This window comes from Crocodylus porosus, unplaced genomic scaffold (genome assembly GCF_001723895.1).
Source record: "Crocodylus porosus isolate Cpor-Errol unplaced genomic scaffold, CroPor_comp1, whole genome shotgun sequence".
Classification (NCBI taxonomy): domain Eukaryota; kingdom Metazoa; phylum Chordata; order Crocodylia; family Crocodylidae; genus Crocodylus; species Crocodylus porosus.
In genome coordinates, this window is record NW_017728906.1 from 88934832 (window position 1) to 88957927 (window position 23096).

At 38.9% G+C, this 23096-nt stretch overlaps 1 protein-coding gene across 1 annotated transcript in view; it reads left to right on the plus strand.

Annotated features, from left to right (window-relative positions):
- Positions 1-23096, plus strand: part of MRPS9 (mitochondrial ribosomal protein S9) — a 51895-nt gene that overhangs the window by 7701 nt on the left and 21098 nt on the right. Inside the window, exons 2-5 of the mRNA XM_019529572.1 lie at positions 2584-2760; positions 12382-12444; positions 12527-12557; positions 18831-18910. Of these exons, the coding sequence (XP_019385117.1) occupies positions 2584-2760; positions 12382-12444; positions 12527-12557; positions 18831-18910 (351 nt within the window). The remainder of the gene's footprint in view (positions 1-2583; positions 2761-12381; positions 12445-12526; positions 12558-18830; positions 18911-23096) is intronic.

Consider the following 23096-nt stretch of genomic DNA (forward strand, 5'->3'; position numbering starts at 1 on the left):
TATAAACTCACTAGGGGGGACCAGAAGGGTTTGGGAGAGACCTTGTTTCCCCTAGCGCCCCCTGGCATAACAAGGAATAACGGCCACAAGTTGTTAGACAGTAGGTTTAGATTAGACATCCGTAAGAACTACTTTACAGGGCAGCTAAGATCTGGAACCAACTTCCAAGAGTAGTGGTGCTGGCTCCTACCCTGGGGGTCTTTAAGAAGAGTCTTGATGCCTACCTGACTGGAGTCATTTGAGCCCAGTTTTTCTCCTGCTCAGGCCGGGGGTCAGACTTGAAGATCTACAAGGTCCTTTCTGACCCTACTTCTATGATTCTATGAAATCATTTCAGCTGCAATAAGGTTGCTAGCAATAAGTCTGCTAACTAGCTTGGTTTTGTTTTGCTTTGTTGTTTGTGGGGTTTTTTTATGTTGGCACTGGAACATGTACCCTAAGATGTAAACTGAGACTACAAGCTTACACAGAAGACCATAAGATTCACCACTGAATTTAATATCATGGCACTGTTGACCATGGCACGATGAATAATGTTGAATAGATCTGATATTTTCACCCTTCTGTAGTGTTCCTCTCTGTCCTTAGTTTCTCTCCCCGCTCCCTTTTTTCTCTGTGGGAAGGAAGATGCATCAATTCCAATCATCAGTTCTCTCTCCAGTTTATGGCATAACTAGACAGCAGAAGGGCTTTGTTAATTCTAGCATTGGATGGATAAAATAGTGCATAAAATTGGCATTAGGCCAAAATTGGGACATTATAACTCTGTCAGTGATGCTTCTGTTTCTCTGGCAGAGTGCTTGATTGAAATTACAGTTGTCTTACCCACTGATTATCTTGGTAAAAGAAAAACAAATCTGTCTAGCCATATCCTACTGTCTTTCACAGAAGCCAAAAGATAAGTGTCCCTTGGGTTATGACTTGTGAGCTGGAACTAAGTTCACTAGTATTTGTTGATAGGAATTGCCCTGGAGGGGTTTTAAGAGTCAAGGGAATAAATTGTTCAGCCAAAGAATTGTCAGTAACCTAAATATTCAAGAAATCCTAATGAAATGTCTTAGTGAAAATAATAGCTTACAAATTAAGGAAGCAGTATCCTTTGCTGACTCTGAATATTCATCATTTTATTTTAATCAAAATAGCAATTCAGAAAACTTTTAAGTGAATGAATTTTGAGTAGCTTTCCGCCTCTAGAACAATGGCTGACAAACTGTGCCAAAATGTGTTTTAATGTTTTCAGTGGAGTTTGTGTCTTGCGTGGTTGTATACTGTATGCCAGAGTGTTGATTTAGCTCCCTGCCTACACTATTGTGTCATGACACTTTGCAGAGTCTTTTTTAAACTGTGGACCAGGAGCTCAAAGATATGAAGAGTGAGACAGAGGTAGCAGTCTTGTCATGCCATCATTTCATATATTTGAGAGAAAATGTAGAACGAAAGTAACCAAGAGACTGAGTGTTTTCAAAGTAGCAAATTTATACCTAGTGGTATCAGTTAATGATTTTTTTCTTGACATTCTTAAATTGTTTATTTATCTATAAAAAAAAAAAAAAAAAAAAGATATTTTTAGTATCTTTTTGCTTTCCAGTATAAAGCTGGTCGCCCCAAATGGTTCTTTTTGTATTGGAAGCTGGTTCATTTACCTTTTCTATTTGGATTCATTTGTAAAATAGGAAGATCAATTGTGTTTTGATATATTGTAATAATATTATTATGTGTATTGTAATAATATTATTATGTGTGTTATTGTAATGTGCCAAAGCCCCTCTCAGGCCTGGGGTCCATTTTTGCTAGGTTCTCTGCAGTTGAATGAAAGTCTGTTTCCACCCTGACCTGTGGTGAGAAACACTAGGGTCCAAAGCGCTGTTCAGACTGCGTAGCACCACTGCATGATTTTCAGTGCAAGAATGGTTCCTAAGCTATTTCATTGTTCCAGGAGAAAAATACTAGAAAACTGGCATTGTCTCAAAGGTTTATTGTGTACAATTTCTTTCTCCTTCCTTTTTCTGGTAGGGCAACATTAAGAACGTATCTTCGTACTTTCACCACACTTTGCATTTGTTGTTTAATTTGCACTTATTGTGAAGTTCTCTCTGTAAACGCATGCAACCAGCACATGTGCATGGTATGCACACAATAAGAGAAAAATACAGTCAATTTATTTCCAGATAGAAAGAGGATCCTCTTTCTTTTTTTTTTACCATGCATATCTGTTTTGCTTTTTCTAGACACTCCCAATATGAAATACTATGCGTCCTTCTGTTAGTGAAATCTCACCTTTTGTCCCCCAAAACTAGGAGCTTATTGAAATTTACGTAACATTATTAAGCAAAAATGTAGTCGTTCAATCAGAACACAGCTTGGAATTAATATGTCAGGTATAAGTGCTAAACTGTTTGAACAACACATCTGTAGACGTGTTTTCTGCAATTAAAAGAAAACAACTTCTGGGATATACCTACTATTCCTTAATTTCTGTGGTATAGAATCCTATTCTAGGCATGTTTCTCTTTTTATGTCATGCATTTTGTTAAGAGTTCACTGTGGGAACAACAAAAATTAAGCCTCTGGTTTTTTCCTTAGACATTAAGACTAATCTGTACCAGTACAGCAGTGCAGAACAGAAGTCATATTCCAGGACCTCCAGTGTACACACAGGATTTTATTAAAGAACAGACTGAAGAGTTCAACCTAGGAAAGAGACATTTAGCCAACATGATGGGAGAAGATCCAGAAACTTTTACCCAAGAGGATATTGATGTAAGTACAGTTGCTCTGTTGGAGAAGTAATTTACTGTAGAGTTTCAGATATTGAAAGCACTCTACTTCAGCATGAGCCCCTCAGCTCTCTGTGAATTTTAATCAAACTGTCAGAATAAGAAGGAATACTACTGTATATTGCAAACATTGCAACTGTGGTTGTGAATAGAGATTCTACCCCTGCTACACTGAGAGGTCAGCATTACAGTATAGGGCTGTATACTATATCTTGGTAAAGCACAGTAGGTTATTTTTAAGACTGCTAATGGACAATCCACTTGATCTAAGGTCATAAGAACCACTGTGAAGGTTTTTGTAGTACTTGGAAATGTTTACTCATAATTTGACCTGCTGTGTATCTTTAGGTCAGGCTTTCTTGCATGATATCGTAGCAGCTGGTGATGCAAATTAAATTTTACAGGTTATTTTCCAACCAACACTTGATTCATTTCACTTAGTGATTTTAATATAGACCTAAATTTAAGTTTATACCAGTAGTTCCTAGCATATATTATTTTATTGGTATCCTTCTGGTAGCTGGTTATTGGCAGATGGGTGCTTTCCTTTTTTTCTAAATTCCTGTTATCCCATGCATTCACACTGCCTTTCTCTTGCTCTCTCTCTCTCCCCCCGCCCTTTGTCCTGTTGTATTTCACTTTCTTTTTATGCTCCCTCTGAAGTGCCTCCCTTTTGTGGCTCATCCGTCCTATTTTACCACATACCAGAAGGCTGGTGATAGGGAGAGCTTTCATTTTGGTGACTTTGTAGGGTGAAGTGGTATGCATTGGGAGCAGAAAAAAGAAGGCTGAGCTGGTTGCTTCATGGGCTACTGTGAGAACAGGGAGATAAGGTGGCTTTTGAGAAACTGTCAACTAGCACACTGGGTTCCTGGTCCATGACTAAGTTTTAAAAGCACCAGAATAGTACAAGCAATAAATAATTCTGCTTTGTCTGTAGCAGATTGCAGCTGTGATTTAAGCAGAGCTGGAGTTAAGCAGAGCTTTTCCCATCCTCCTCTTCAACACTAATAAACACTGGTTTGAATATTTTGGGGATACTCTTCTACCACAACTCTGCTAATATAAATGGTTTAGTTGGCTATAGGGGTAAATGTACTGTAAATATTGGAAATGAAGTTATACATGTCTTAATTATAACAGGAAGTCATTGCTGTATTTTTTTTAAATATGTTCAGACATACAGGTAGCAAGCAGATCGCTGTAACTAACAGGGTATAGTCAAGACTTCCTCATCCAGCAGTTTCAAAACATAATTTTCAAAAGGTTGTTAAATCAGGACATCTAGCAATACAAATTCTATTCCCACGTGGTTTAAACTAGACTTGTTCAGCCACATATACTGGTCACTGATCAGTGATAAAATCCTGATATAATCACCTACTTACAAAACAGCATGTTTTTGTATACTCAAGTTATACACCCATTATTTGATACTTTGGATAAATCGGCATCAGAAAACACGTGTATAAAAATGAACATGCTGCTAACAGTTGCCTCTGTCAACAAACAGAAATACATAGTTTTCTCCCTTATGTTATAGAGATCACAAACTCTAAAACCATGTTTCCCAGCTAATCACTTAGAACACACACTTGCCATCCAACTCATCTCAGGCAAAGGCTTGAACAAACAAATGGGACTGACTTCTTGCCATTAACATGAACAGTCTTCAACTCTGAGGAGCCATATTTACCATGGTTCTTAGTCCTTTGATTTTTGAAGTATGTCATATGTATACTAAAGTTTATATTAAGGAAAGAGAAGGTTAAACTTTTGTAAATAATTTTGATAATCAATTTACATTTAGAACAATAGAAACAAATCTGATATTACTCTTGTTCCTCTAGGTGGAAGTACAATTGCAGATGCTCTCACCTCTGGGGTCTGTTTAACTTCAGTATGATTGTTGTTTTAAAGGGACTGATGCACCTCTTTGTACAATTAAGTCCATCATGAAAACAGTTGATTTATTTGCTTGCATTGGCCTTATTATTTTGTGCTTTTAAGCTATGCAACTTCCTTTTACTAAACATTTTATTTTCCATTTGGTGACCAATTCTACTTAGTCTTAACAGAACTTGTCTTGTTTGCATAACAAGTAAAAACAATGTTAGTGTAACTCCCAGAGTTGGAGGTTTTGTGGGCATAGAGCTGATTGCCTGCAGGGTCAACACTGGGAGGGTGAATACAGCTTCCTATGCATGGATCAAGGACCCAGAGAACCGGCTTGTATAGGATGTCATGAAATGGGTAGTATGACCATGTTCTGGGATTGGAGCCCCTTTATGTACATGTACTTGGAAGGAGGAAGATCCTTGTGCACACAGATACCAATGGGATGTTACAATCATTTGTATGAAAAGACTGAGCTCCCTCCATTCTGGAAGTGAGCTTCTCCATATGCAGCATGGATGACAAATACAGAGCCACTTCACAAATTTTATTTTTGAAAAGATGGAAAAAACAAAAGAGTAGCATTTTATTTTAGAGATATCAAGTATCTACAGTGCACATTTAATTTGCTCACATCCCATCAGGTGTTGAAAAAACTTAAGAGTGCATAATAGTGCCTGCTATGCATAATTAAATTTCTGTTATAAAAATATAAAAGCTGCTTAGCACTTGCAGCAGAATTATCAAGCTTTACACTTCGGAGAGTAATAATTCCTTCTGATGAGTACTTATGTACCTCTCTCTCTTCTACTGTTAATCAATCTGTTCAGTGCATTTCAAAAGTAGACATCATGGGATTCTGTCCTTCACTTGCATTTTATCTGTGTTTTAATAATGTTTAAACCTTGTGAATTTTAAAACAGGTGCTATAGGAAAATAAGTTAACTGTGCATTAATACTCCTACTGGATGTTTCAAATGAAGAATTGGCTTTTGCTGGTGCTTTTATTTAGGAATAGAAAGTTAAGCGGTACATTACAACTGAATTTCTTGTGGGGGGGATCCAGTAAATTGATATATAACTCTGCAGAAGTCTCCCAATTGCTTTTTAATTGGTATTATAGACCTTGCTCTGAAACAAGGATATTTTATTCTCCTATGTGTGAATATGTGGTATGAAGTTTCTCTAATTGATTTGCTTTGCCCATTCCATTTGATGTATCATTTTTCACAATATTTCATAATTTGTGCTCATTTCTAATGAACAGAGTCGTTAGGACAGGCATGTCTAAGTACAACTGACAGCTAACATTAGGTGCCAGATGCAGTTTATAAAGCTATGTAGAACTGCAGAGAACAGTTTAAATAAATTAGCACCTGTACATTAGTCTCACTTGCTGGTAATTTATAAGCGAATCAGTAGAGATGACATTTAGGTAAGTCATTGATCAAGTTAACAGCTGCATACCCACTGCCCAGCTGGGATACCTAATTAATAGAGATTGCAGTCCTGACCCAGTGCTTTTCCCTGGTTGAGTCTGTAATCCTTTTATTTGTGATTTAACTTTAACTTATGGACATAGTAAACAGTCTCCTTTCATTTCAAACTGTCAGATCACTGATACTCCACTTTAAAGCAAAACAATCTAAGTAAGATTAATACAAGAAAAGCATGTTAAGCCCCATGACCTATTTATATGCTGGGTTTTTTTATTATTCATTCCAGATACCTGAACTCCGTATGAAGCATCTTTTTTTTAAAAAAAAGTTAGTTAAAAAATTAGAGCTGCTTATTTAATCAGTAGGTACCTGCTGAAAATCTCTTGCAAAATAGGTTATAAGTCTTAACTGATATTTGGCATGCAGAAAGATTAATGTTTAAATGTAAAGCAAATGTTTTAAAGCAACTAGTTTCACTTGCAAATGTCTTTGTGCAAGAATATTGCAAGACTTGATTGTCACAAAGGATATTGTGACCTGAAGCATATAAGAAGCCCCCAAGAAAATGTTGTTTGTTTATTAAGTACATTCTCTAATGGAGAAATGTTAAGAATTTTATATTAAAAAGCCTAGCACATTTGACTGCTAAAGGATATTCAGATTTTAGCAAAATAAACCCTTACACACTTGTGATTCCTAATCTGTATGAAATGCCAGTACCTTTCAGAAATATAATTCTACATTAAACCGTGGTTCATAAACTACAACTTTTTCTGTTGTCTAGAAGCAGAATATGGTATCTAACATTTGTTTGTAATGGCAAGTTGTTGTAGTTCATTTTGAAATAAGTTGCTTGAAGCCAAAATATTTCTTCCTGTGATTGATTTATTTTTTTAAAGAAGTCAATTTCTTTATGCCTTAATTAAGAAAAATCCTTATTATTTTTAAGAAAAGTCCATGTGGACTGATGCCTTTCTTGTTTTGTTTTTTTTTCTTTCTGTTTTTTATATAGAAAGATCATTTGTTAAAGTGGAAATAATTGCTGTTTCGTGTACTATACTATGTGTAACCTTTTCATGGTAACAATTCTGTGAACAAGATTTTGGTGTTTTAAAGGTGATTGAACCACCTATCAGTAGAATTAATTGTTTTAAGAAACAGTTTTATCTGCATAAAACCCAATAATAGTATCAGAGTTGATGTTATAATCATACTTTTATTGTAAGTTTGATTTTTTTTTTTCACAGACCCTTTTGCTTTGAATAAAACAGGATTTTTTGGCCTCAAAGATGTGTAATTATCATTGATTTTTAGCAGGGTTTTTTGGAAGTTACATAACCCGATAAAACTACTGTGAGGTTTTTGTTTTGTGTGTATGTGTGGTTTTAAGAGGTTAATAATTTTAAAATAGCTTTTATTAAACACTTTTGACTTGATACACATTTTAAAAATCCTACAAAGACTTTTAAGAAAGATATTGGAAACATGGCTATTTATTTGCAGTCTTAGTGATGGGCATGGTCAGTGGGATTACTTCCCTGTTAAACTCTCAGTGCTGTGTTCATGTTGAGAGCATTCCTTTTGAGCTGTGAGGGGTGATAATCTTGTTCAGAACTGGAGGTTTTCTCAAGGACAAAGATGGTAAGTGGAATGGGAGTTAGGCTGATGAAACTGAAGAGCAGAGGCAACCTGATACAGAGAAATCAGCGACCTAGGGATCTGAAATGTTTCAAATGTTGTGCCCTTAAGTATGATGTCAGAGCTGAACTGGTTAAATACTTCAGCACTTAAGGCTCAATTTAAAAAAAAAAGTATTGGGTCTTATTTTTTTTCAACGCTCTTGGGCCCTTTCTTTTCACCAATTAGGCTGAGACAAGCTGGGAAAGATGTCAGGCTTCCCTGCAGAATACCCCTGTTGCTGAAGGTTCCTTGCTAATTCAACACAATCGCTATAAATTGTCCACACCATTACATGTTATGGTGGGGATGTACCACAGATAGGCTGGATGCAGTCCGGAGGCTAGGGTGGACCTGTGCCCTCACAACCATTCTTGCTACAGGGCAACTATGGAACAACTTTACAGGACCCTAGCCTGTTTGGTATGCTGACTCAAAGATCCTGAGTGTAGCAAGCATGGTATATCTTTCCTTTTTTCTTGTGTGATTTATGATGAGTCAGACCAAATATTGTTTATCAATCCAGTTTGAATTAAGGCACACACTTCTAAATACCTAAAGATAAAGTTAAATATATATCAGATACAAATAATGAAATGGCCAAATTAAGCCAGGTTAATTTGGTGCTAGCTTTGGGCTTTGGAGGAATTAAGGAACAAGATCCATCAGCTTGTAAACCAGGGAAGAAAATGTCATGTAGGTTCAAGCTGATGTAAGAGGGGAAATACTCTAAATGAGGTTTGAGTATAACTGTCTACTTTTCTGTATATGTGACATTTGATGGAAATTATTCAATGAACTATTGCATGTTTGCAGGCCATTTATTCATAGGTCATTTTTTGGATAGAAAGGAATAAACTTTAATCCCCATTTAGCTGGTTTGGATTCAGACTGATAACCTACTGGTGAAAGAAACTGTAGCCCACCTGGTAGTAACTCAGGCTCAAGCACTTGGTTTTAAAATGACAGAATTATATATAGTTTTAATTTGCTCTTTTGCATGTACGCATAATGATTTCCCAGGACTTTCAGATTGAAAAGAATTACCTCTGCAACTTCAGTTAAATGAATAATTCATAGCAGAAGTAAGGTATTTTCTCCCAGGTGGAGGATCCACTAGAACAGTCGTTTTCGAGCTATTCCGTGGAACCCTGTAGGGGTTCTGTGATGGGTCATCAGGGGTTCTGCAGGGAGATTGGGTGTGATGGCTGACATGGTAGGTCACTGTTGCTAGCCTGGGTTGCCTGGCTCCATGGATGTGGTTAGGGATTCCCCAGCAAAAGAAGTGATATGAAAGGGTTCTGTGACTTTAGGGTGTTTTGAAAAACGCTGTACTAAAAGATAGATGACAACTCTTTGTGAAAAAAGCACTGCAATATTCAGTGCCTGGGTTCTTGAGGCAACTTATTCTAGAAGGCAGTGTGGCAAAGTGGGATGAAACTTATGTCTACCACATTAGAGCGTTGTGTTCCAATCCCAAAGAGAATGATATGGCTTCGTTAACTAGAGTTGTAAAATAATAATCTGCTGTCTACATATGGAAGGGGAGTGTATGTATGCATCAGGCATTTTAACATTTCTCATTGTTCTCTGATACTATCCCAAGTAATTTGTTCTCAACCTTATCTGGAGGGGCATTACCAAAATCAGAGCTGCCCCCACTCCCCTGAATAAGCTATATGGAAAGAATCCAGTGGTCATGTATTCTTGAACTGTATGTGTCCTCTCATCCAGACTCCCAGACATCTACTCATAACCCTCAGGATGAGAGCCACTGTCCTACAATAAAAGCCTACAGTGTGGTCTGGAAAGGTCTGTGGGGAACCCTCAGAGTCTGTGGCCTGTCACAGCTGCTTCAATCTTAGTTATGTATAATCTTAAAGTACATTAGCTTGCTCCTACATTACATATTGAGACTGTAGTTGACTACTACATTTTGGTCTGATTCATGAAGGTATTCTTTTATTGGAAACCAGTGTTGCAGATGTGAAGACGATCCCTATTACGTGAGAGTGATTCAAGAGAAGGTTAGACTAATACCTGTATGCTCCAGTTCAAGTTACTCAGAGATTAGTTCTTCATGGGAGACTAGAGGCTGGTTCTCTTTTTATTTCTGTTTGTATTAGACCCAGAAGCAGGGAGCTAGAGCTTTTCAGAGCAGTTTTATTGAAATGTGCTGCATCAAAGCTGAAATATTAAAATTTGCATCAAAGCTGGAATATTCTGTGTAGCTATACCGGTTCTCCTGAAACTTTGGAACCTAGGTGCTCAATAGATTGGGAGATAAGAGAAAAGGCCTAGGATGCTGGAGATACAGCTGTTCTAGGCAGCATCCTAAGCACTGACTTTGCAAATCATTTTTGCAAAGATTTTGCACAGATTTTGTTTTTGTTCCATATTGGAACAGAAAGCTATTCAAAAGCCATGAAATGAAATTGTTGTTTTACAGCTAGCTGTGTTGAGAGTGAGAAGCAAATCCTAAGCTTTCCTAATGTGAGGTTGTGGGTCAGGAACTTTTAGCACCAAAGGTGACTGTGAGCATGTAACCCCCAGTAATTTTTATAAGCTTAAACTTCCATCTCGTATATCAGTCATTCTCTGTACTGTGGCTCTAGCATGTTGATATACTGTGCTGATGATGACTTTTTGGTGTCAGTTATTGTAAGTGTTTGAACTGGGTCCTTTAAATACTGGCATAAAGAATACCTCTTAAGTACATATAAAGCCAGTCTCAGTATCTCATAATATATTTCTATAACATGTTGTTAAATAAGGTGTTTGTTTAATATCAGCGGGCTCACAGCAGATTTCTCTGTTGTCCTCATAATTAATCCCCATTTGTTCATAAATAGGTGTTCACCTACTGTGTGCATGTGTGCAAAATGGCCATCGACTAACAAATGGGAATTCAGCAGTCACTAAGAGAAACAAAATTACCATTTCATAAAATCGAGTTAAGCCTTTTGTTTGCATCAGAATTCTCAAAATTTCTGTTCAGAATGCCAGTAGGGGATTAATGAAAGTAATAGGTTAGATCTTTTTAACACTCCATGCATATTAAGTAGGTTGAAGCACTGACAAACCAATCCATGTCCATGGAAAAAAATTATCAGCGAGTAATAGCCTTAAGGTAACCTAACCAGCAAAGAGGCATAATTCTTGAGAGAAGATTTTAACTGCAGACTTGTCATAATTTTATTTTTCCAGACTTGTTCACTAAAAAATGCAAGTGAAGCAACTGCAGCATTTTATCCAGTTAGTAATTTGGTAGTGTTATACCATATGTAATTGCAGTTAAAACAAGATTTTAGCTCTGTGGTTCATGCTGTGATTAATTTTATATTTTGACTAAATTTGTCCACATTTGGAGCCACATTTGCCAAAACATTGTTTTTGTTAATTTGGGAAAAATAAGCCTCTAATGTATTCTTTTCACTTTATTAATCAATAGATTTTTTTTTTGTAAATGTTTTGAAAAGAAAAGTTTCCATAATGTTGTACTGCTGAATAAAAATATACCAGGTGTGATTTTTTTATAAGACAAAATACCTTGTCTTATAATTGTGCCAGAAATGGTTTGGAATCTTGACTGTGCTACTTGCTAAAGTAAATGAAATTACTTTTTTAACCAGGCACACAAACAACATTAAAATATTGAGTGGCTGACTGCCAGCTATCTTTTACTGCATTTTAGCAAGCAATAATATTAACAATAAAATACAAATGGTTTGCAGAAGTGCATGTTGTTATTGTTTCATCTTGTATCTTCTTAAAAGTCCCTTAAATATCTTTAAAGAGAGACTTGATGATTACAGCTTTAGTAATTGCATAGACTTTCACCTCCAGGTTGCTGGTTCAAATGTAGCTGAGGTTGTAATGAATAATGACTAACACCTGCTCCCAGATGAAAGTTGTTTAGAAAACTATGTAAAATGGTTTTGGGTGATCTGAATCATTTCAAATAAACTGCTATCACAACAGACGTCCCTCTTGATAGCCTTGAAGAAACCAATGTTCTGGTGAAATGGAAATTCATTAGTCTTCCTATTTGAAGACTACAGGATAGAAAAGCAAGTATGACTTATTTCTATTTAGTTTGTATTTGAATAAATAAGAACTGATTCTTAAATAAAGATATAAGAAATTTGATAAATCTAAAGTTGAGTAAAAATCGTTTTGAGGGGGAGAAGAAAGCAGTGAATATTTTTTTTTAAATATGAAAAAAATGAAATTGTTCTCCTTTGTGGTGCTTGTGCCTTGTAATAAATTGTGTGGACTTCCAGGGTTAAATTTTAAAGTAAATAGGACTCATTCCAGTTCACTCATTCTAGATATGCTAAGTTTTAAACTTCAGAAAGAAATACTTTTTTCTGAAAATAACAGTTGCTTTTGGTCTAAGCACAGCATAATAGATTTCATATATTTCTAGGGTTGGAAGGGACCTATTATAATGTGTATATACTATATTTATTGTTGATTTGTTTTTGTTTTTTACTCTTTTAAGTTTTCATACCATACTCATACTGAGAGCACCTATAAGGAATGTTTTATTTACAGAAAAAAATACATCTGATCTTTGTGTTTCTCTGCAGAAAGCAATTGCCTACCTCTTTCCCTCTGGCTTATTTGAGAAAAAGGCCAGACCTTTAATGAAGGTAAGAATATTGTTTAATGTGCTTTTATGAACATCTTATGGCAGAGTACATTACCTGACTTTTTTTTTCTTGGTTTTCACAGGATCCCAAAGAACTCTTTCCAAGCAAATCAGGTAAGCGTGAATAATTCTAAGCGATATCTAAGATTCTATTGTGCACCTATATTTTTTTACAATTCCTTCCTGCCACTTATTTTTATCTCCTTTATTAATTATTTTAATAGCTGCTAGTAAGACATTTGTTGAAAAGCTAAAGGCTTTCAAATGTACTGTGAAATTCTAGTGATCTGAGTGACGGGACATACTAGCTGTGGGAGACCTGTGATCTTTTTGACATCAGATATCTTTTGAACCATCTTGATGAGAAATATGTTTTCTACAATAGCAATTTTTTTTAATATGTGGGGTCTCATCCAGTGTCTACTGAAGTCAGTGGAAATCCTTCATTGAATCCAGTGGCTTTGTTACAGCCCCAGGAAGTGTTCCTTTTCATTTTTTACTTAAAACCATACATTTCTTGAAGCCAGGATGGCTCTTGGCATACAGGCCAGATATCCAACCCAAGAAGTCATGCGATCCAGCTGTAGGACTCCCTAAGGGTCTGGAAATTTGGCAGCAGGGGGTTGGTGACAATTAACAGTGCCACTGCTTCCCCACTGCCAGATTTTCAAGCCATGTGGACTAGATGCAGGATCCCACTAGAACACACGGAGCCAGGGCTGGAACAGCAGAACTAAGCCTGCACATGTGGGGCCAGGACAGTGGCGGCAGACCTGATGTAATGTGTATGGGGCCAGGGTCCCACGCACACTGGTTCAGGCCCACAAACCAGATCTGGCCCATGGACTGACCCCACCCCACTCATATAGCCTGCGGGGCAACAAGGTTGGGCATTACTGCTGCACACAATTCAGTGCTCACAAAAGGTCTCAGATTGGCAGTTTTGGAAAATTAAATTCTGTAAAAAGAGTGAGGGACAATATGTGACTGGCCGTAAAAATTTCCCTTGTTATATCCCCAGTGCACCTTAACTTGATCTCTCTCTTGAGGATTCCCTTAGACAATCCTTTATAGCAAGGGTGAGTAAAATACAGGCTGGAGGCCTGCCAAGGGTTTTTCCTCTGATCTGCGGCATGTTCCTTGGTCCCATCTGGCCCGGGTGTTGAGAAAAGCCTGGGCCATGGTGTGTGCAGCCACTCCCACCACCCCCGAGTGCAGGGCAGTGCAGCAGCCGAACTCAGCATCCCTGTAGCCCTGGCAGTGGCTCCTGAGTGCTTCTGGCAGTGTCTCCACTGCCTCTGGACCTGGCCCCGCTGTCCAGGCACCACAGCCCATCCTCCCCACACCCACTGTAAGGGGTGCCGGATGGAGCAGGTGGGTGGGGTCTCCATGGAGACCAGCTGGGACCCCCTTAGCAGAGTGTGCTCAGCCTGGCAGGTGGGATGGGGCCGCAGGCAGGGAGGGAGTGGTCTCCAGGAGTGGGATAGGTGGGCACGGGCCAGGGCTGGGATTATGGGTGGATCATGGCTCTGCCCCTAGCCCCGTGGTGTTGCCACCCCATGGTCCTGTCCCCAGTCCCCACCAGCCCATTCTACTTCCATATGCCGCTCCCTGCCCACCCACAGCCCCATGCCATTTGCCTAGCAGAGCACACCCTGCCTGCAGGAGTCCCATTTGGTCTCCATAAAGACTCTGTTCCATTCAGTGCCCCAGCAGCAGAGCAGATGGGCCCAAGCCAGATAGCTTGTGTTGCCCCCTCTCCTTGTCCCCACTTGGTCCGCAACAGCATACCCAAATTCCTGAAAGAGTCCCCCAAGCCTAATAATTGCCCACCCCTGCTTTATAGTAATGGTTTATGGGTATATTATCCACTTACTTAGTGGAAACCTCCATGATTTAAACCAGTGGGGGGCCAACCTTTTTGGCCGCCATGCCACAAATTAGTTGTGCACCCTTTCTATGTGCCACTTTGATTCCCTTTCTCTGCCCAATCTTCAGCTTCTGCTCCCTATTCTACGCTCCCTGCCTAACCTCTTTGCTTTGCTTTCTGCCATGTGCTCCCTCCCTCTTTCTGCTTCCTGTCCTGTCTGCTGCTGTGCTGCCTGTTCCTTTTCCTGATCTGCTGTGCCACTTGTGGCACTTTTGCTGCAGGTTGGCCACCTATTTAAACTATCACATTTTGCACAAAACACTAAACAAACTTAATTGTAAAAACTTTCAGTAACTATGACTTTTTTACATGAATTGAAATAGTAATATGTGACTGAGAAGCTCTGAATTTGCAGAGCCATCAAAGTCCCACAAGGGACACTATATTTGATCCTGAAACCCATCTCCTTTATCCTTCACTCCTTTTTTTTTTTTTTAATTCTCAGCCAGTATTTGCTACTGATATTTCAGACCATTTGAGTTGTTTATATCATCTGAAATTATGAGAACACCAGCTTTCACATAGCATGAAACACTATGTTCTAACTTCAGTGTATAGTGAAGTGTCAACTAAAAAGCATGCTGGAACTGAAGAAGAAGCAGAAGGGAGAGAGAAAGATGGTAATCATAATTATGTGATTATCCCTTTAAAGTCAAAGGGATAGCTCATTTTGTGATCATAAGATTTAGTAGCATGCTTGCTTTCAGAAACAGTGACTTTTCAGGCATAAGGCTCGTCCTAGCAATTGTAAGGAGAGAGAAGTCGATCCTTTTATATAAAACTAAAAATAGCCTTTTCAAAAAAATGCATCACCATTTGTCAAGGAAATCTCATTCAGCTCTCTACAAATTACATCTTTAAGAACTTTGAAGTGCAAAAATATAAATCTGCACTTCAAGCAGTCCTTGAACAGTGATTGCTGAAAAGTTTACCGTTAGCAACTTAACTATACAATTAGGTAGCAATAAAAATATATATTTTCCATATATTTAAAAATATATATTCAGTTTTTATAACTTGTCAAATTCTGTTAGTAACTTCATCTTTTAGTAAAAATTGATCCAGTCAGTTTTCACCCATGTTTCTTTTGTGTCTGTCTGCTTTTTCCCCTTCCCCTTTTCCCATTTTCCTACCTTAATGTTCTGTGCAATACAGATTGCACTTACCTGATCTCTCAGAAGTTGTTTACCTCTGCCTATTGTGTTCAGCTGTACTTTCTGCAGACTTTTTCAGAGGTGCTAAGCCCCCAGCTCCCAGACCAGATCTGGCCCACAGCCTCATATCACCTGACCTGCAGTGTTCCCACCGTATCCAGAAATGTTCTGGAGTCACAGGGAGCTCCAGGCCCTGCACACTGTATCAGGCACCTGCTCCCAGCACACAGGCACAACTCTGGGCCATTGGTTCTAATCCCAACACATAGGGTATGGGAGGAAGCAGCGCTGACCACCAGGGCTTAATTCCAGTGTGGGGGTCTGAGAGGCCATGGCCTCAGGTTCCTAGGAACCAGTCATAAAGGGAATGGGCAGCACCAGGCCTCAGGGAACCCAGCCTTGGAGTGAGGGGGCAGTGCTTTGCCCCCCCAGGAGCCAATCCTGGTATACTGGGGTAGGAAGGGGTGAAGCCAGGTCCCCTACCTACCACTCATGGTATGAGAGGTTGTGAGGGGTGGTGTTGGGCCCCAGCAATCAGGATAGGAAAGGGGCAGTGCTGGGCCCTAGGGACTCGATTTGGCCTGTGGACCATTACTGTCCCACTCATCTGGCCTGTGGGTCTAAAGGGCTAAGCACCACTGGACTATTTAGATTTACAGGTTTCCCTTGATCTATGCGGTAGATGCATTCCCAGTGAACGGCGCATAAATCGAATTTGTATAAAGCAAACCCAGTTTACAATGAAACAGATAGGAATGTGTTCCCACAGCCAGTGAGGGAGGGAGTGAGGCTGGAGCTAGGGAAGAGGTGGGGAGAGGGGTGCAGCACAGCCCAGTGGCTGCAAGCAAGTGGTGTGTGCCTCTTCCAGGACTGCAGCAGGGGAGGCACCGGGCTTTTTGTGGCACTCGGGGTGGGTGGCAGCCCCACTGACCCCATTTCTCCCCACTCACCCCACTGCCCTGCTTCTTCCCACTCACTGCAGCCCCTGCTGCAGCAGCCCCAGGAGCAGCCAATGCCAGCTGCCAGCAGCCAATGCCAGCTGCCAGCAGCCACTGGGCTACACCGTGCCCCGAACCCCATAGTGCGGTACAGCCCAGCGGCTGCAAGCAAACAGTGTCCACCACTCCCACGGCTGCAGCAGGGGCGGGCAGCAGCCTGCAGCAGGATGAGAGCAGGCTGGGGCCGGTGGCTGCTGCAGGCAGGGGCCAGCAGTGGCACCAGGCTCTTCCCAGTGCTCGGTGCCACTGCTGGCCCCTGCTGAGAGGGCAGGTTGCAGGGGGCTATGTGGTGAATTTTGGGGTGGCAGCAGCTCCCATCCCATCACCCCAGCCTACCCTGAGTGCCAGGAAGAGCCTGGTGCCGCTGCCGGCCCCAGTCTGCTCTCGTCCCACTACAGGCAGCTGCCTGCCCCTGCTGCAGCCCTGTTAGTGGCGGACACCACCTGCTTGCAGCCACTGGGCTACACCATGCCAGAGGGTTTGGGGCACAGTGCCCCGGGGGAAGCAGAGCCCAATGGGTTCGGGGGACAGCGCAGCCTAGTGGCTGCAAGCCGCTGGCATCGGCCACTCCCAGAGCAGCTGCAGCAGTGGCTGTGGTGTGTGGGGCCTGGGGCCCCAGCCCCACATCCCTTTTCCCTTCCCATACCCTTCCCCTCCACTCACGGCCCTTTCCCCTCCCATTACAAACTCACAAACTTATCTGCTTGGGGGAAGGGGGAGTGCGCCTATGCTGATCGCATAGCAGTGAATTTACCTCGCATATAACAAATTTCAGATATAAAAAGGGTCATTGGATAAGAGTGAATTCACATAAATCAAGGTATTCCAAAGTATTAACTTTGAAGCTGCTTTTTTTTTTTTTTACTGAATCATAGTTTATTTTATTTTCCTCTGGTTCAAAGGAAACAGGTTTTTCCATGGATAGGATAGGACTTATTGGTGTGGGCCACTGTTGAGCAAACTTTTGCTCACCTCAGATTTTAGTTGCATCTTCTCAGCTTGGCCTCTTTTGAATGTAAGGCTGTATATGACATGGTACTTAGAAGTTTTGTAAGACATACAACAGTCCAAAATAATCTACTTGGTAAAGCTGCATTTGATTTAACACGTTACCTACATCAAGCTTTAACACAGGTCTCCAGCTTTAAATACTTCAAATGCATCACTTTGAGATGTTTATTCCTGGTTTTAAAATTTGACAGAAAATTACTGCTAAGTGTTGTCAGTGCTTGAAATTGATGTAATAAAGTCTCAGCTTCACTGAAATCCATGAGTGATTTGCTGTTCATGTCAGTAGAGCTTGAATTTTGCCCTATAGGCCTCATAAATTTGAATTTCTATTATTCAGAAGAAGCATGCTTTAATACAAATAGTTTGTTAAACTGAAATTTAAAATAAAAGCTGTTTACAGTTGTGTGTCTGACATTTGTACAGTAATCTTCTTTTAAAGTTAGCACAGTGTATTGTGCTTTGCTTAAAAAGACCTGCAATTAAGACAGTACAGTCATTGCTGAATCAGTGGTGTCAAAGCTTGTTGTGAAAGTAACATTGAGTCTGATATTGCCTCCCATTTGAAGCTGGCAGGAGTTGGACAGTAATACCCAAGTAAGAAATCTGACTATAAAATAACAAGGTAACAGGTAAAATAAGTTGAGTTTCCAAACGAGGGATATTTTTGCTACGTGAAATTATCCTTAAATATTTTATAGGACAGATATTAAACTTGTTCGTTATAGGTGAGGCTTTTGCAAAAGCATAGCTTGGCACCTGTGACTAAACAGATTAAATTGTTTTAAACATTTCCCCAAAACACCTGAATCCTAAACCCTTATAGTCCCTCCATAACACAGTTCAGATTATTCTGCTGATACACATAAAACTTTTTTTTCTGTTTTCAGAAGACTTTGTTTTCTGTCCCTCTGGCACCTTTCTCAGTCATTCTTGTATTTTAATCAACTGTGAGTGTGCCCTTCATTCTAGTCTAAACTTGGCACCTTTACCTGCATTATCACTACATAAATTCTCTCAGTTTATTTAAGCTGTACGGCTGGATTTCCGTCATGTCATGTGATATTTAGAAATCTTGCATTAAAAATGTCTTTCTATAGCAGCAGATGTAGATTGTTTTTAACAAAGTATTTTAAAATATTGGCTTTCTAGACAGGTTGAACACCCATGGAATTTCTTTGTTCTGTGATATTTTAAAAAGTAATCAGTATATAAAAGAGGCTTATACCAGCAATTAAATACAGATACTTAATAAGCATATATTATTGCTTTTTTGTCTGATCTTGCTTTTCATTAGTATGCCAATGGGGAGAAGATGGCCGTCCGTTTCACTTTCTCTTTTATACCGGCAGTCAGTCATATTATTCATTGCTGCACGTAAGTGTGTTATAACCTATGATAGATGTTAGCTCTCAGCCAAGTATTGCATTATACCAGCGGTGCATTTCAGAAGTTTCTGAATTTACCTAGCGATTTCATAATGGTCCATAATAACACCACCTGAGGTAAAACATAATGTATTTTGCTAAGTCATAATATTTATTCTTTCATTTATGTGGCGATGTTTTATCTGATTTAAAAGTGAAACTTTTGCTTCTTTAGTCTTTTTGGTTTATGTTAAATTCTTGGTTAAGAGTTTGGTTTGAATACTCTGAACATGCCTCAATTTATATTCTAGTCCGAATTAGCATCACTCATAGTTATTAAGGGAGAACGGATGTCCAGCCAAGATGATGAGATTTAGGATTATTCACTGTCAAATTTAAAATACATACTTTTCCTAAAGGAAATGCTGTAGGAAATATTATGTATGCTGGTATTTAATGTGAGGCACATCTGTATTTAAATAGGCTAAATAGATTTTAAACTTTTTTTTTTATTATTCAGATTAACTTATTTGTATATATGTGATGTCTACTCTGTTAAGCATGGTTGCAAGACTAGGGAGTCTCTGTTCTTTGATAAAATCTGCATCCGATAAAACATGAGTGGTTGCTGACTTCTTTAATGTAGATTCAGGCCTTTCCAATAGCTGCCTATTGATAGAATGTACTTTCTTGGTTCCCTAGAAGACTTGGTAAAGAGATGTGCAGTACTTTTAATACCCGATTTTAGAAGAGAATGAAGTATTTGCTTTTGCCGTCAGGTCATTTCAATTGGAGGATCTGGTCAGATTATATTTTCCTCATGTCCTGTTGCAAAAGTAGAGTAGCATTACGGGACTTCTCCCCAAAAACAGATTTTAGGCTTTCGAAATCTACGTGCAGCTTTGCTGTGTTTTGTAGAATTATCTGGTGTTTATTTTTGCTCTCTGTACCCAAAGGACAAAATCCCCACTTGTCAGGTACATTTATTTCTTGGAAAAACCTTTTTTCGTTTTTTGTTGACCTTGGGCAAATGAGCTTCTTGCCCTGGCAGAAATGAAATGAATGATAAATGTAGAGTGTGTCTTTGCTGAGTAATGGAGCTGCAGCATAGGCTTTCCACAGAGGTTTTCTCCTGCACAGCCTGAGGCAGCCCGAGGACCCCTGCTGTTCATTTAAATAGGTATGTCAAATCTGCCTTGAAACGCCGCTGGTTTGATCTGTGGTAATATTTGTGAAGGTTCCATATGGACTTGAGCCCCCTGCAGTGCTAAGAAATAATGTACAACGCTTCATGGTGCAGACGCAAATTTTCTCTGAAAAGGGATGCAATGCTGCGTTTTAGCTGTCGGAGAGGATGATGGAGCTGACGCGCTAGGCCTGTCAACTTGTTACACGGATGGGTTGCACGCAGCGAGGCTGTGGAAAATCTGTGCCTTTTAACTTTTCTACTTAATCACGGTTGTAGCATTGCCTTTAGACTGTATGCTACATTAATTCTCTTCCTGCCTTCTGCCTTTCATCCCAAGTTTCACGGAAAAAAGTAAAGCATGCAGGTCTTGTAGAGGAGCCTTATCAAACAGCTGTCATCTGACAAGCCATTTGCATTTGTTTTGGCTGAAACAGAGCAACCCAAGGGCAAGATGTTTTGTTACATTCCATCATAATGAAGAAATTACAAATTTTACAAGGAGCACAAGTTTATTTTTAGCTCTTCCTAGCCTTTAAAAAGGGTATGTAAGATTTGCCTAAGAAACAGTCTTTCAAAAAAATATTGTACATCCTGTTGCTATACTACATGACTAAACCTTCTTCACATTAAATCTGTTTGACAGACACCAAGTTCATTGCTATAGGATATTGTTTAGTACTTAAGACATTTCTAAGTGTCTTCATTAAAGAGAACTAGAGGAATAAGAATTCAGTAAACAGGATTTAAGAATCGTGTAGTTGGGTAGTCATAAGAGAAGTGAAATTAGTATAAAAGACTTAACATTGTTTTAATCTTGTATTGAGCTAACATGCATCTAAGAGTTGCAGATTTATTTCTTTTAAACTCCCCAAACTGTAATTCATTTTGCTATAGAAAAATGGATTGCATGTTACTGTAGTTTTTAATGAACGATCAATATATTTTATAAACATACAAACAAAATATACAGAGAAAGTGGAATAAGATAAGGATATAATTTGGCCCAAATGTGTATGTTAAACACTACTGCCTTTACTGATGAGGATTTCAGATTTTATTAGTGACAACTAAGACAATGAGTTACAGCAGTGCTCTTTGTTTAGGTAACTAATTAAGATGTTACTTATCTCTTAAAAAAGTAAGTATATGCATTGACCATATGTCCTCTAGGATCCAATTTATATCTAAATTTATTATTGGAATATTTAGGAAAAATTTTATAAAAACATTTTTTATATGTACATTTTCTTTGTTCTGTTTGTTGAATATAGGTTGGTCCCAGGACAGTCAAAATATTTTCATTTTGGTACATAGTGGGTAACTGCTGCCCATTGAGAAAATCTGAGCATAGTATACTATGAATTCATTTAAATATTACATGGAAAATGTTATTGTTAGCAAGGAATATGGTCACACGTTATAAAATCTGGTAAAGAAGACAAAGTAAGCTGTTTGATATAAAATTTGTCCAGCAAAATGTAACTTAGCAATTCTGCTGATTATTCCAGAAATCTCACTGAATTCATACATCATTGTGGCCTTTTGTTACCCTTATCGAAATGTTTTCTAAGAAAATAATTTACATCCTAAAGCATTTCAATTATATACAGTGTTGGAAGTCTACAAATATTTTACCAAGGTGCTCCTTTCCATATAGCCAAGTGAAATACAGAACTTAATCTCCAAAGATTGTTGTTCTACAGGCTTTTTGCAGAAAAGCAAAACAAAATCTCCACAAACCCTTGTATCTGAAATATGTGGAAAGATTTTTCCTTAATTGTTCTGTTCTTCTAACATATTCTTTCATTTCCCTGTTTCCTGCCTTCAATTTGTGTAATGTAAAATAAAAAATATGTTTTTATTTAAAAGTGAGCATCTTTGTACTAATTAAAGATTTGGAAGATTAAGTAGAAGTGGAAAAATATATGGCTGATTTGTGTCTTATAAAACCATTTATTTTGGTTGCATAATTTACAAACTGAGTTCACAAGGGATACAGTTGTGTACATTCTTGAGTGTGACTATTGCATCCTGGAGTGATGAGTAAAATCTTCACCTGTCGGATTTGAATAAGAGAATGTCTTCAGTAGCTTGCTGTAATCTTGGAAATTGAAGATTTGTCAAATTAATTGTTGGTCATAACATATGATCTCTGATCTTTCAAAGACTTGTATAAATTTATTTGCATGAGTAGTTCTACTAAGTCAATGAACTATTTCCACATAAAATTAAGCACATGCATAAACTTTTAAAATGTTAGGACCTGAATTTCATCCCATGAGAGCAATGAAAAATGGGACCTAAAGACATTGGCACCTATATTTAACAGACAACATTTCCTACCCTGAGACATAATTTAATTATATAAATAGCATTTCTTTTTAAATATAATTAAGTTCTTTAAAAATTTAGTTGCAATGATAAACTCCAACTGTGCAAGCAGGGGTTGTGGAACTTCCCCATTCATATCAACAGAGTCTCTGAGCCCAATGACTAAACCCTGAAAGTGTCGTATGTACTTGTTGCATGTTACTGAAGCACTTTAATTACAGTTTAAAAACAATTCAGATGATGGCCAATCTGCATAAAGATGCAGCTGTAACTTCTCCCTTCCCTTCCCTTCCTTACAGCAATTTTGGTCTTTGTACTAGGATCCTATGCCACATGCAATCTGCTGACCTGCTCAATAAATTAGGGTGCACACTAGGGTGCAGAGGGTAAGGCATGCCAAATCCTGCTGGTGGTCTATTAATTTCACTTCAGGATCTAACAGCTTCATATTCCAGTTTACGTTTGGCTCAGTAGGGAAGTGGCGGGTAAGTGTTACAGCTCCAACTTTCTCTCCGAGATAGGGAGGCCTCAAACATGGGCCTACACAAGAGAATAGGAGAAGCTGGAAAGATAAGGATAAAGCCAGGGCAGCCGGTCTGGTCCCACACCTAATTGCCAAGCCCTCTCAGTAGGCAAAACCCTCTTATTTTTACCAGGTTAACTTTTTCTGTGTCCT